The following is a 14,380-nucleotide window of genomic DNA, read 5'->3' as shown; positions in this document are numbered from 1 at the left end:
AAAGAAAGATGGGAAAAAGGAGTCAACCCTAAAAGTGAGAATCTAAAAATCTCAAGATCTAAAAATAAGCAAGAAAAAGGATTTCTGTTTGCACAATGCTAAATGTGAAAACAGATTCAAAAGGGGGTCTGTATAGGCAAAGATGTAAAGATGCTATTAACAAACTGATCTCAAAGAGCAGTAGTCTAAAGGAATGCTTTTAGAAAAACGGTCATTGGAGACACAACTCACACTGAAAATCCTCCAGAATTACAGTAAAAATGCTTCTTGGCTATTCTCTATGCGTGAACTTAACACAGCAGAAACTTGCTAACCTCGGCTGCTGTACAAGAAGAACACTGAAGTACCCCTCCTGAGTTTGATGATTACACAATGGGGTAATTCACCCAAAAGAAGGGGTAGAAACCATTGAAACCTGTTTTGCCTACAAAACAAAACTATGTAACTATAGGAGTAATTGTAAGCAAAGAGAGGAATAAAAACATATTTGTAAAAGACAAAGTACGTAAATAATGCCACCCCCAAAGGGGTAGAAGTATGTTCTTTTTTTTTTTTTTGTCTTTCAGAAAATCAGGACAAGCTGGTACCAGCTGAACACCCTACAAACACCATGGATGTATTGTTGCAACAAAGATTGTTTTCTGTTTTGTGTTTGTCTAATGTCTGTCTGTCTTACTAGCTAGTATACCGTGTTAAAAACCAGAGGGGTTGCCGTGTTAGTCGGAATCTGCAAAAGCAGCCAGGAGTCCTGTGGCACCTTATAGACTAACTGAAGGGTTGGAGCATCAGCTTTCGTGGGCAAAGACCCACTTCGTCAGATGCAGGGAGTGGAAATTTCCAGAGGCAGGTATAAATATGCAGGCCAGGATCAGGCTGGAGATGACGAGGTGGATCCAATAAGGGAGGATGAGGCCCACTTCTAGCAGCTGATCTGGAGGGGTGAATTCCAAGAGAGCAGCAGCTGCTTTTGTAGTTAACGAGCCATTCACAGTCTGTGTTTAATCCAGAGCTGATTGTGTCAAACTTGAAGATGAACTGTAGCTCATTTATAAGCAGAACATCCACATTCCCAAGCCTGTTCTTTCAAAATAACAGATCCATGGAATTCAAAATCCGTCCTCCTGCTCATCATCTGGAGAAATGCAAAGGAGTCAATTCGAAATAGCAGTCACGGGGATGCTCCGGTGCTGCTGTTTCGAAATAACGACTCCCCAGAGTCATTCAAGCTAATTACTCCCCAGGGCTTCCAGGGGCTCTAAATTGAGGTAGCGCATCTACATGGACAGAGCCTCCCTCGGACTGATTTCAAGGCTTCCCCGCAGTGAGGACACACTAGTTTAATTGAGGACTTATTACGTCAAATTTAGTCATTTTGAAAGTTTCCTAGTGAGAACATTGCTTTATGGATCCCTCAGGGCCCGTGTTTCTTCACACAATCGGTGTGTGTGTGTTTATCTCAGAAGAGATGTCTCCCTCTGCGAATAATAAAGTTTCCCCTTTAATTTTTATAAAGAGCCATTTTTCATATCAGCTGCTTTCTTAATGTCATTCAGGAGAAAAACCTGCTAATGTAGGTTCTTTCAAACTTTTACTGTCTATGAGGGGGAAAGTTGACAGTTACAGCTAATGTCACTTTCTGGCGTGTGATCTTACTGAAGGGTTGTGTTTTTCAGCTTGGGTTTGTCGGGCTCTAGCTTTATCTCAGAAGAAGGGCCTTCGGTTGCAAAAAATATATAATTTCTTTACCGAAATTTTCTTTGGCACACATAGAAAGTCCGTTATTAGAAGCTGTGTCTTTCTGATAGTCGTTAGCCAAAAAAATAAGAAATGACCTTATCTTCAAAACGGTTAGAAGTGATTTTTATCGACTTCTTTCTCACGGTTGTCTTCTAGGGACCAAAAGGGAGGGATCCCTGTTAATGCTTTAAAGACAATTGTCTAAGCAGGTTTTATACTCCATGACTCTAAGCAAACAGCATATACAAAAATGAACTCCTGATTTCACATTTTAAATGTGAACCTTCAATGTCCTCCTCCCTTTCTGTTGTGATGATCAGTTCTTTCCTTAATGGTTTGGCTAGGACGGCAAAAATTCAGAACTCTGCACGGCGGGGGTCAGGTTTCCAAGAGTTTGTCTGTTGGCTGGGGATGTTGGCTCTGTCGTTGGCCATGGGTCAGGCCAGGAGGAGCACGACCAGAGTGCTGAGTGTTCAGGGTCATCCCTGTGGCCCATCGCCATGGTATCTGTGATCCCCCAGGACCATCATCTGGTCACTTATGCACTCCCGCCCTCTGAGAGAATTTCTGCCCTGGGCTGCAGGAACTCAAATTCAGGGGGTCGAGGAAGGCCCCTTCTACCCAGTATCCTTCTGTAATGACAGATCACAGTGTTATCCACGGAGCAGGGCAGGGCAGGGTAGGATGCAGCCCACAGTGGCCCCAGCAGGACTCTTAGCAGGGAGCAGCTCACACTTCAAATGGCTGGCTGCTCTCTGCTCTGGATATGGCAGAGGGATGGGGGCCGGTCAGCTCCCATTGACCAGTTTCCAGCCAATAGCAGCTGATAAATTTTGCTGGAGGCAGCCCCATGCCCCACACCCCTCCATAGATCTGCAGCCTTTGACCACTTGCCAAACTCTTAGGATGGCCCCATAGGAAAAAATTATCGGCCTCTCTCCCCACCGCCACCGGCCAATCAGTCACCAGCAGGGTGGCAATAATGTTCAGGCTGGGAGCCTGAGACCCAAGATCATGGCTTGAGAGCCCCAAGGAGCTCAGTACCTGCCCCCCAGACTGGTATGGATGAGTCAGACCCACAAGTGCCCATCCCACATTGAACATGCAGAGTCACACCTATGACCCGTGTGTTGTACACAGCTGCTATAGGGAGATCCACATGTGCATTGCCAGATCCCCCAGCACCCAGACAGCAAAGAGACTGGCAAAGGTGCCCTCCCTTGGGGATGGGGTGGGAGAGGTATCTGCAGCAGAGTGAGGTCACTGGGGGTGGGGGATGGGATGGGGGCGGTACCTGCAGCAGTGTGAGGTGACTGGGGGTGGGGGATGGGATGGGGGCGGTACCTGCAGCAGTGTGAGGTCACTGGGGGTGGGGGATGGGATGGGGTGGTACCTGCAGCAGTGTGAGGTCACTGGGGGTGGGGGATGGGATGGGGCGGTACCTGCAGCAGTGTGAGGTCACTGGGGGTGGGGGATGGGATGGGGGTGGTACCTGCAGCAGTGTGAGGTCACTGGGGGTGGGGGATGGGATGGGGCGGTACCTGCAGCAGTGTGAGGTCACTGGGGGTGGGGGATGGGATGGGGTGGTACCTGCAGCAGTGTGAGGTCACTGGGGGTGGGGGATGGGATGGGGCGGTACCTGCAGCAGTGTGAGGTCACTGGGGGTGGGGGATGGGATGGGGGTGGTACCTGCAGCAGTGTGAGGTCACTGGGGGTGGGGGATGGGATGGGGCGGTACCTGCAGCAGTGTGAGGTCACTGGGGGTGGGGGATGGGATGGGGTGGTACCTGCAGCAGTGTGAGGTCACTGGGGGTGGGGGATGGGATGGGGCGGTACCTGCAGCAGAGTGAGGTCACTGGGGGTGGGGGATGGGATGGGGTGCTACCTGCAGCAGTGTGAGGTCACTGGGGGTGGGGGAGGGGATGGGCTGGTACCTGCAGCAGTGTGAGGTCATTGGGGGTGGGGGATAGGATGGGATTGGTACCTGCAGCAGTGTGAGGTCACTGGGGGTGAGGGATGGGATGGGGGGTACCTGCAGCAGTGTGAGGTCACTGGGGGTGGGGGATGGGATGGGATTGGTACCTGCAGCAGTGTGAGGTCACTGGGGGTGGGGGATAGGATGGGGGTGGTACCTGCAGCAGTGTGAGGTCACTGGGGGTGGGGGATGGGATGGGGGTGGTACCTGCAGCAGTGTGAGGTCACTGGGGGTGGGGGATGGGATGGGGCGGTACCTGCAGCAGTGTGAGGTCACTGGGGGTGGGGGATGGGATGGGGGTGGTACCTGCAGCAGTGTGAGGTCACTGGGGGTGGGGGATGGGACGGGGGTGGTACCTGCAGCAGTGTGAGGTCACTGGGGGCGGGGGATGGGATGGGGATGGTACCTGCAGCAGTGTGAGGTCACTGGGGGTGGGGGATAGGATGGGGTCGGTACCTGCAGCAGCGTGAGGTCACTGGGGGTGGGGGATGGGATGGGGGCGGTACCTGCAGCAGTGTGAGGTCACTGGGGGTGGGGGATGGGATGGGGCGGTACCTGCAGCAGTGTGAGGTCACTGGGGGTGGGGGATGGGATGGGGGCGGTACCTGCAGCAGTTTGAGGTCACTGGGGATGGGGGATGGGATGGGGGCGGTACCTGCAGCAGTGTGAGGTCACTGGGGTGGGGGATGGGATGGGGTGGTACCTGCAGCAGTGTGAGGTCACTGGGGGTGGGGGATGGGATGGGGTGGTACCTGCAGCAGTGTGAGGTCACTGGGGGTGGGGGATGGGATGGGGCGGTACCTGCAGCAGTGTGAGGTCACTGGGGGTGGGGGATGGGATGGGGCGGTACCTGCAGCAGTGTGAGGTCACTGGGGGTGGGGGATGGGATGGGAGTGGTACCTGCAGCAGTGTGAGGTCACTGGGGGTGGGGGATGGGATGGGAGTGGTACCTGCAGCAGTGTGAGGTCACTGGGGGTGGGGGATGGGATGGGGGCGGTACCTGCAGCAGTGTGAGGTCACTGGGGGTGGGGGATGGGATTGGGGCGGTACCTGCAGCAGTGTGAGGTCACTGGGGGTGGGGGATGGGATGGGAGTGGTACCTGCAGCAGTGTGAGGTCACTGGGGGTGGGGGATGGGATGGGAGTGGTACCTGCAGCAGTGTGAGGTCACTGGGGGTGGGGGATGGGATGGGGGCGGTACCTGCAGCAGTGTGAGGTCCCTGGGGTGGGGGATGGGATGGGGGTGGTACCTGCAGCAGTGTGAGGTCACTGGGGGTGGGGGATGGGATGGGGCGGTACCTGCAGCAGTGTGAGGTCACTGGGGGTGGGGGATGGGATGGGGTGGTACCTGCAGCAGTGTGAGGTCACTGGGGGTGGGGGATAGGATGGGGTCGGTACCTGCAGCAGCATGATGTCGTTGTTTATAGTCTCGCTGTCGTACTGTGGGTGGGGGATCGGCTTTTGCACTTCAATCACTTGCCAGCTCGGTTCCCGTTGTGTGATGTTCTGGGCTCCCAGGATCACAGTGATGATGGTGTCAGAGCTGGGAGCACAGGGGGCGTTAGGGGACGGACACTTGTGTGCCTGGATCATAAATTCTGCTCCTGAAAGGACAGGGCAGCCCGGGGCCAAGATTCCAAGATTGTGCTTGGGTCTCAGCTCCTCCCCACCCAGCTCCCCTCTCCTGGCTAGGTCCAGGCTGGGGTCCATGCCCAGCCCCCAGCCCAGGGCCCTGCAGAGCTGCTCTGGGGTGGGATCCCTTCCTTCCCTGTGCTTTAGCCCCATTGATTTATCCAGCGCTGGGGCTGGGCTGTCTGTTGAGAGGCCCCTGGAGACTCACCACCACCTCCTGAGCAGGTCAGACCCCTGGGCTCTGCTCCCCCAGCCTGGCCACCTCCTTTCTCCCGCCTTCCTCCCACGCTGGCACCTGAGCTCCTGGCTCTCCCCTCCCCCATTACACCCCCCAATCCACGGCCCAGCCCAGAGGCACTTACTCTCTCCAGCAATGAGCGGCCGTCATCACAAAGTTCTTCGACACCAGGGACCCACCGCAAATGGACATTTCCTTCCCATCTTGTATGTACAGAAAAGCCATGTAGGGCCTGGAGTGGGGCTGGGCTTCCCGTCCCCCGATGATTTCACCTGGGAGGAGACCAGACCCACAGAAGGAATCTCGTCATATCCCTGGGCTGGGATCCTGCTCCGCATCCTCAAAGTCTCAGCCCACCCCTACATAATTCCTGTCCCTGGTTCCCTGACCCCTGCTCAGCTCTGTGCCACTATGGACACCCCAGACCCTCACTCACCCCACAGCTCCCCACCCAGCTCACCCCCAGCGCTCTTCCCCCACTCACCAGCCCAGCCCCCAGGGGGCAGGAGGAAGGCCCAGAGGAGCAGACCCAGAACGAACAGCTGCATCGTCAGAGCCATCCCGGGCCAGGCACGGAGTCGCTCCCTCTGGTCTGAGGCTTATACGGACTGGAGGGGGAGAGCGGGGGCAGGGCCAGCCAATCACAGGGCCCCACGTACACTCCTGCCCGGGAACGCCCACTAGAGATCGGCCACGGGCCAAGGTGCCCATTGATCAATTCTCAGGTCATGGCCGCGCCCACCTAGCGGGAGGTTTCCTCTCTGCTCCGGTCCCTGGCCTGGCGCCATGGCCAACGGGGCCCCTGCTCATCCATCTGCCTGAGGCTGTGGCTAACACGGCCACTCACCACCTGGCCCTGGCTGAGAATGTGGCGAACGCTGCCCCTCCCCAACCACCAGGCACAGAAACTCCTCAGGGTTGTTCTGCTGAGAGATCCCCAGCCCCGACATCTCAGGGGTGCAGGAGGGACAATTCCTGTCCCTTTGCTCACTCCAGAGGCCAGACCCACTTGCTGGCACTGGGGGACATGGGGCCTTTTCCCTCTAGGGCAGTGTCACGTGGCTGGATCTTGAGGGGAGCAGCCAGATCACTGATGCACCCATAGGTGGGGGTGTTGGCCCCAAAAATGGTACAGAAGGGGGCCACGTGAGGTATTGAATAGAAGCTTATTATCTGATAATCCTATGTACGCTGTTCTGGTGTTTGTATAATGTCTGTGTGTGCAATTATTAGCATGTACTTGTATGGACACTGAAGATTTCCCTGCATGTGGTTGAGCATTGGGCAGAGCCGAGCCTGTGGACATGCTAATTACTGAGGCCCTGTGGGACAATGGCTCTCAATGGGCTATGGACACACCCAAAGAATGGGGGCTGTCACCTGAGAGCAGCCAGCAGCGAACTCAGAGATTGGCCAGGTGACCGGCTACATACTAGAAGAGGCCAGGAAGGAGGTATAAAGAGGCCATGTGGTCGATGCCATTTTGTTCTCAGCTCAGCACTTCATCCCAGAGGCAGCACTGCAGGGATCGAAGAGCCCGGAAGACCTGTGAACCCATCCTGATGCTAGGATGTGCAACAAGAACTTTTAAACCAGCAGCTGTAACATCTCTGCTAGAGCCTGCATCGAGGACTGGGAGATTCGATGCATGTAACGTACTGTACTTTAACAATCTTACTCTCATGCTTTTCTTTCTTGTGATAATAAACCTTTAGATATAGATTCTAAAGGATTGGCCCAGCGTGATTTGTGGGTAAGGTCCAGAGGGTAAAGTGACCAGGGATCTGTGGCTGGTTTCTTGGAACCGGACAGAACTTTTTCGGGGTAGGTGGGATTGGATGCTAGGACCCCCCAACTGTGTATGAGGTCCGGGGCCATCTGGGGCACGGATATTGCTGGGGTGTCGGAGGGGTTTTGCTCGGGAGGCTTCAGGCAGGCAGCTGAAGCGCTCTGTGGGACTGGTGTGTGGCCTGTTTGGAGAGGTCACCAGTCTGGGGGCTGTAAGGAGCCCCGGATTTGAGCAATTCGCCCTGAGCTGACGCCCTCAGTTGTGCCCAGACATGGCCCGGTCCGTCACAGGCAGAGAGAGCAAAATTCCATCCACGGGCCATATCAACCCTTCTGTACTGCCCTGACCTCCCACCTGGGGCTGGCCCCCAGCCCCTCCCCATCTGGCCCCTTTCCTTGTAGTTTCTGTTCCCCCAGCACTGAGGCTCTCTTCCCTGATGCCCTGGGCAGGGTGGTGGTGGGTCTGGATGAGCGCTGTGGCTGTAACACCGTCAGTGTGGGGCGCTGGGTTACACAGAGCGGAGAGGGCTGGTATCATCCGGTAGAGCCCCCCCGACCTGCAACACCCCAAGAACCTTCCTACCCCCACATAAGTAATCTTCCTCTTTGAGCCCCTCCCCAAATTGTGCCTGCATCCCACCATCCAGTGTCAGGTTGTAGATGTGACCCGCAGGCCAAATCACTTGCTCACCCCTGCCCGAGGGCATCTCTATGCTGCTGGCTCTGCTCCAAGCCCCTGTATCTGCCCCTCTCCATCCGGTTCCCATGGGCTGGGCACAGCACAGATCAGTATCACCGCCAGGCAAGAAACCACAGCCTGCCCCCTGTGTGAGACAGATACGGGTGGCTCTGATCTCCCTGATCCCAGCCTCCCACCTCAGACCTTGTGTATGTGACACCCAAAGCATCTCTGCCCCCCAGGCAGATGTCCAGCGACTGACACTTCTGCTGCCTCATTCAGTGGATCAGCCCCCAATGGGGCTCAGCCCATCCCCTCTCCATTTGGTCCCTGGGCAGTGGGGGAGGTGTCATCTCCCGACAGGGAGCAGATGGCACAGAGCCAGGAGTATCCCTAGTTCAGCCATGTCTGGGTGGGAAGTCCAACCCAATCTGACTCCGGTCAGTGACTCCTATTGGAGTGACCAGCAGTGTCCAACTGTTGGGTCAGGTCAGCGACCCTTAGTAGAGCAGCCATTAGTGTCCAAGTGGTGGGTGGATCCAGAACTGGAAGGGTGGGGAGATGGGTCTTGAAAAAAAATGAGGGGCTCTAGATGTGTCTGGAATGGATGCACAGGGATTTGCATTGATCTTGAAATCATCTACGGGTGGCCGTGTGGACCTGGATCGATCGCGAATGCATCAGCCTCCACTGGAATGAATCGAGTAAGGACTGAAGTGGAGCTGGCTGGGTGTTCATCAATCTCCATGGACCTGGAAAGGCCACAGAGCTTGTCCAAGTTGGTGCTAGATGGCACTCGCTTCCTCTGTGGTCGCTGTCCCTGCTCTCAGACCCCTCCCTTCCTGTGTCATGGAAACCAGTCTGATTCCAGGCACATCCCATTGTCCTGGCACAACCAAACCCTGCCCTTGCATTAGCTTAGGCTGAGAGGAACCTGAATACCACAGTAGAGAGATCCTAGCTTTTACCTTTCAGGAGTAGATCTTGAAGAAATGATGGGCGGATGGACAGACTCACGGACAGATGCACTAACTCTCACGCTGTCAGGACTGTGTGTCTGTTTGTCTGTGATTCCATCTCTCTGTGTGTCTGTTTGTTCAAGAACTCTTAAACCGTAAGAGCGACGGCCATCAAATGCGGAAGGCAGCTTCCTCTGAGCCTAATGCAAAGCAATGTGAGGGTCGGGTTGTGCCACTTAAATGGGAAGTGCTGGGAATGGGGCTGTTTCCCTAACATGGAAAAGGAGGGGGCAGAGAGGGGAGAGACATGAAAAGGAGGGTGTCATTAACAGGAGGAGTGCTGATCAGCACCAGCGATTAAGGGGTTAACTCAGCTACCAAAAAAAGATGTCGGTCAGGGGGGTTCGGGCAGTCGGCCAATAAAAATGCAGGTAGGAATTTCAAACTGGGGAAGAGGGGTTTTTCTCTCTCTCTCTCTCTTCTTTGCTTGAGATCAGAGCAATTTCTCCCAGAGATTGAGGGAGACGGGAGATGCTTCCTCTCTCCAAGAACAGACTTCCTGAAATGTGAAAGGAAGGAAAAATTTAGAGATTCTGTCGGGGTTTTATTGTTTTCCTTGTTTGGGGATTTGGAAATCATGTCTGAGCTGGATAATTGTTTTTCTCTTTTGTAACTACGGATTACAGCCCAGGGATTCTCCCTGAGTTTATGTCACTTCATGGCTATTTCCTAACTAGTCAATTCAGTATGATTGAAACAATTCGGCTGCGTCTAGACTAGCAAGTATGTATGATCGTCAGTATTCTTGCACAAATACAGTGACGCTCCCGCTTGGGAAAAAGCCCTCTTGTGCAAATGCTTTTGTGCAAGAGGGCCAGTGTAGACAACTGAGAACTGTTTTGCGTAAAAAAGCCCCGATGGCAAAAATGGCCACCGGAGCTTTTTTATGCAAAACCGCGTCTATATTGGCCACGGATGCTTTTGCACAAAAGCACTTTTGCACAAAAGCACCCGTGCCAATCTAGAGGCTCTTTTCCACAAATGCTTTTAATGGAAAAACTTTTCCGTTAAAAGCATTTGCGGAAAATCATGCCAGTCTAGACTTGTGTTTTCTTTTTCTTTTATTTCTTTTTCTTTTATTGGTTGATTGTTGTGTCCTGAACTTTACATACCTGGTTACCTGGGCAGGGTTCCTTGTTCTCTGCGGATTCCCTCTCTTTGTTTTCCCATCTCGAAGCAAAGAAAAGGATGGGGCAGGGGGAGACCTTTGTCTTACGGAGTAGATTCCTAAGTGATTTCTTCCCTGGAAAAGGGTTGATTTTAGATCTTTGAAGTACACTTGGGTGGTGGCAGCTGTAGTGAGGCAGCCTGGCCCCAGATGACCCAGAAGGGGCAGTTCCCCTAAAGACTCCTTGGTGGGCGGCACCAGAGCACCCTAGCCCTGCCCACAGGAAGCAGAAGGGCGGGACTGGAAGTATAAAAGAGGGAGCTCCCAGCTCAGTTGGAGCCTGGCAGCCGAGCAGAGAGGAGGCTCAGCCGCAGCTGAGAACTTCATCCCGCTGCCCTCTGCGTGAACACTGGGTTGGGCCCTGAGGACGGCTCCAGGCCAACGCAACCCCTGCTGGAACCAGGTGAGCACAGGAGGCTGCGGAGACCCCTGACGAGGCCGGGGACCCCCCAGGACCCAGACTTGGCCCGGAAGGATGGGTTGGGCTCCCTGGACCTCTGCTTCAGCCAACCCTGGAATCTCTGGACACCCCACTGGCTCCTGTGACCCCCACAGAGCCTGACAAGCAGACCTGGAGCCAGGTAGGACCCCAGAGGGGACTGGAAAGTAACCCGGGGGAGCCTGCCCCTGCTGGCCGAGGACATGGAGGGCGGCTGGGGTGCATGTTGCGGCCGGGATCCCTGCCCACCCAGTGGCAGCCGGCAGAGACGCTGTGAGGGCCCTGGGCTGGGACACAGGGAATTGGGTGGGCCTGGGTCCCCCCGACCCTTTCCCTGGGGAGGCAGTTTCCCCCCGATGGGAGACTTGACCCCTGCTCGGCCGGCAGGCAGGCCTGAGCCCTTGGACCCTTTGGGATGACTTAGCTGTTTGTCTGGTCACCCCGCCCTGAACCAAGGCCCAGGCTTATCAGCTACGACTGTTTCTTTGCCTGCCCCGCCGTGACCTGGTGACTGAGCTCTGAGACGAGTTGTAAGGAGGCAGCGAGGCCGCCGTCGGCCTCAGACCCTTCCACAGCGTAGTTTTTCGTGTCTCTTTCTTTTCTGGGCTCTCAGGCAGACTGAGACGGGATCAGCTTTGTCCCTGGGAGTTGCTGAGACCAGTTTTGCAAAGTGTATTCGGCTCCCCAGTCCCCGCCCCCCTCTCAGCACGCAGAGGGTCGGGTGGGGGGGTTGAACGGTGTCAGGGGGCGCAGAGAGGAGGCCACGATGCTGGGCGTGGCCACAAGGGGACGCTACAACACCAAGAGAGTGGACAGTGGAGGGAAGGGGTCGTGATCCCCTGAGCGGGCCAAGGCTAACTCTGACTCCCAGCCCCTGCTCACAGCCTCCAGGCAGCCCTGCCTCCTGCCTTGTTCAGATTCCCGGGCAAAGCCTCCACCCAGCTCAGGTGTCAGGCCTGCCTTGACCATGGCCTACGGGCTTCAGGAGTCCTCCGCCGGAAATACCGTCACCCACTGGCCATCACACAGACACAGACACACAGTCACTGCAGAGCAGCACAGGACAGGAGGAATCACACACAGCACCACAAACAAACAGGGAATGCAACAACTCAGTGACCACCGTGGCTGCAAGAGTGATAGATAGATAGATAGATAGATAGATAGATAGATAGATAGATAGATAGATAGATAGATAGATAGATAGAGAGAGAGAGAGAGAGAGAGAGGGGGGGGGGGGTAGATAGATCGACAGGGATTTTCTTAGAGAAAGCTAATTGGAGATACAGTAGGTTAATGGGGATAACAGGAGATGGGTAGATAGAGGAGGATGTGAAAAGGCGTCTCCCCCACCCGAGATCTAGCAGAGGCAGAAGTTGCTCTGGATTTTTGTGGCTTTAGTTAATTTCTCAGTCCCAGACTCGTGTTTTGAAACAACACTTTTATTCAGTGCTGGCTACAAAGCAGGGAGTGAAACGCAGCAGGCTGGGGGCAGGCCAGGGACAAGGAGGGATGGGGACAGGGCACCTGGGAAGAAGAGGTTCAGATCAGGGAACTGATCTGGGGTCGCTGAGCACTGGCTGTCCCCCCCCCCCCCGGGACTAACTGTGGGAACATCCCAGCGAGGCCGGGGCGGGGGGCAGATTTAATGGGGCCCAGCAGGGCAGGGAATGGCCAGGATCTGCCATAATCATCACTTGCCCAGACGATGTGGGAGAGCTCCAAACGGCTGGGTCTGCCCCAGGGCTGGGCTCGTATCTACAGAAGAGGCAGCCAAAGGGTTGGGATCTCCCAATGGGAGCTGGGTTGGAAGCCGGCACCTAAGTCCCCTCGGCTCCTGCCTTGATGCTCATGGGCTGGGGACTGCTTGAGTGGAGCGATGGTGGGGAGGGGATATAAAGTGAGGGGGGTGCAGAGCCCCCTGCAAAGCAGCCCGACACCCAGGCCCTTCCAAAGCGCAGAAGCGCCGCAGCTCTGGCCTGGGCAGTGATTCACAGCCGGGCTCTGTCCCTCGGCAGCTTCGTTATGTTTTTGATCCAGGGGATGAAAGGGGCGACTCTCGTGTAGACGCCGGGAGCTCTGCAAGGCCCCCAGGAGACGATGCCCTGGGCTTTCCCTCCGCACACCAGGGGCCCCCCGGAGTCGCCCTGTGAAATAGAACAAGAAAGAGTTGGAGAAGGGCACAGGGACTCGGTCCTTGCTGACGCCCGGCCCAGTGACACCCCTGACGTCCTCCCAGGCCCCGCTTGCACCCCGAGTCCCAGGCTCAGCACCTCACCCCATTCCTGGTCAAGCTGGGACCTGCAGCTCCCCAGGAGGAGACCAGACATTTTCCCCTCCACTTCTCCAGCACCGGGCACAGCCTGGTCACCACTCGACCTGCTACCCACCGACACCTCAGTCATCACACAGATTCATCAAGGCAGCTGGAAGCAGGCAGGGGACTTACCGGGGCAGAGTCCCTGCAGTAGGAGGGGTTCCCCACACACATCATGGTCTTGGGGTTGTAGTGACCATACACCCAGACAGGCTTCGTTGGACACGCGGCGTCCGGCATCACCTCCACTGCCACCTCCCGGAGCGTGTCTGAGTGTGAGGGACTCTCTGTGCTGGTGCGGCCCCAGCCAGCGACGCTGCACATGGTGTGAGGTCGAACACTGTCTCTGGGGAGGGGCAGCTGCAATGTACCAACCCAGGCATTCGGCTTCGCATCCGTCTGCAGCTGAGAGAGGACAGTGAGGAAGGGCAATGTCAGAGCTCGGCTCAACTGCATCAGAATCAATGACCATCGAGTCAGGAAACAGGATAAGATTAAGAGTTGCACAAGTATGAGGTCACTGGGGGTGGGGGATGGGATGGGGGCGGTACCTGCAGCAGTGTGAGGTCACTGGGGGTATGTCTACACTACCCTCCTAGTTCGAACTAGGAGGGTAATGTAGGCATACCGCACTTGCTAATGAAGCCCGGGATTTGAATTTCCCAGGCTTCATTAGCATAAGCGGGGAGCCGCCATTTTTAAATCCCCGCTGCTTCGAACCCCGTGTAGCGCGGCTACACGGGGCTCGAACTAGGTAGTTCGGACTAGGGTGCCTATTCCGAACTACTGGTACACCTCGTTTCAGAAATTCTGATCTCGCAGGGACGGGGCAGCCCAGGGATCTCAGCCCAGTTCTCAGATTCCATCCCTCCCCTTTGTGCTTAGGTGTCCACTCCTCCCAAGCCAATTCCCCCCTCCCTCCCTGATCCCAGCAGGGGTCCATGCCCGGCTCCCAGCCTGGCACCCTAAAGAGCTCCCTGGGGCTGTGACCATGGGACAGACCGAATCAACTGACCCAGCGCTGGGGTTGGGCCGTGATTTGCAGAGGCCCCTAGAGACTCGCCAACCCCTGGGCTCTGCTCCCCCTGCCTGGCCACCCCCTGCCCCTTTCCTGCCCCCCATGCCAGCACCAAAGCATCCTGCTCCTCCATCCCCCACCGCCGCCCCTGCTCCCATGTCCCCGCCCAGAGACACTTACTCTCCCCAGCAGTGAGCGGCCGTCAGCACGAAGTTCTTCGCCACCAGGAACCCGCCGCAGGTGTAATGATCGTTATTACGTTTCATTTGTAGATAGGCCATGTAGGGCCTGGAGTGGGGTTTGGCCTCCTTGCCCCCAATAATCTCACCTGGGGGGAGACCAAATGCATACAGAGGGCCCCATCCTTTTCA

General features: G+C 55.9%; 1 protein-coding gene across 1 annotated transcript in view; it reads right to left on the bottom strand.

Annotated features, from left to right (window-relative positions):
- Positions 1-6,153, bottom strand: part of LOC149521007 (mast cell protease 1A-like) — a 33,313-nt gene extending 27,160 nt beyond the window's left edge. Inside the window, exon 1 of the mRNA XM_089774179.1 lies at positions 6,066-6,153. Within this exon, the coding sequence (XP_089630305.1) occupies positions 6,066-6,141 (76 nt within the window). The 5' untranslated portion in view covers positions 6,142-6,153. The remainder of the gene's footprint in view (positions 1-6,065) is intronic.
- Positions 6,154-14,380: the final 8,227 nt, after the last annotated feature.

This window comes from Pelodiscus sinensis, chromosome 30 (assembly GCF_052426305.1).
Source record: "Pelodiscus sinensis isolate ZL-2025 chromosome 30, ASM5242630v1, whole genome shotgun sequence".
Lineage (NCBI taxonomy): Eukaryota > Metazoa > Chordata > Testudines > Trionychidae > Pelodiscus > Pelodiscus sinensis.
This window is presented reverse-complemented; position numbering and strand designations above follow the sequence as displayed.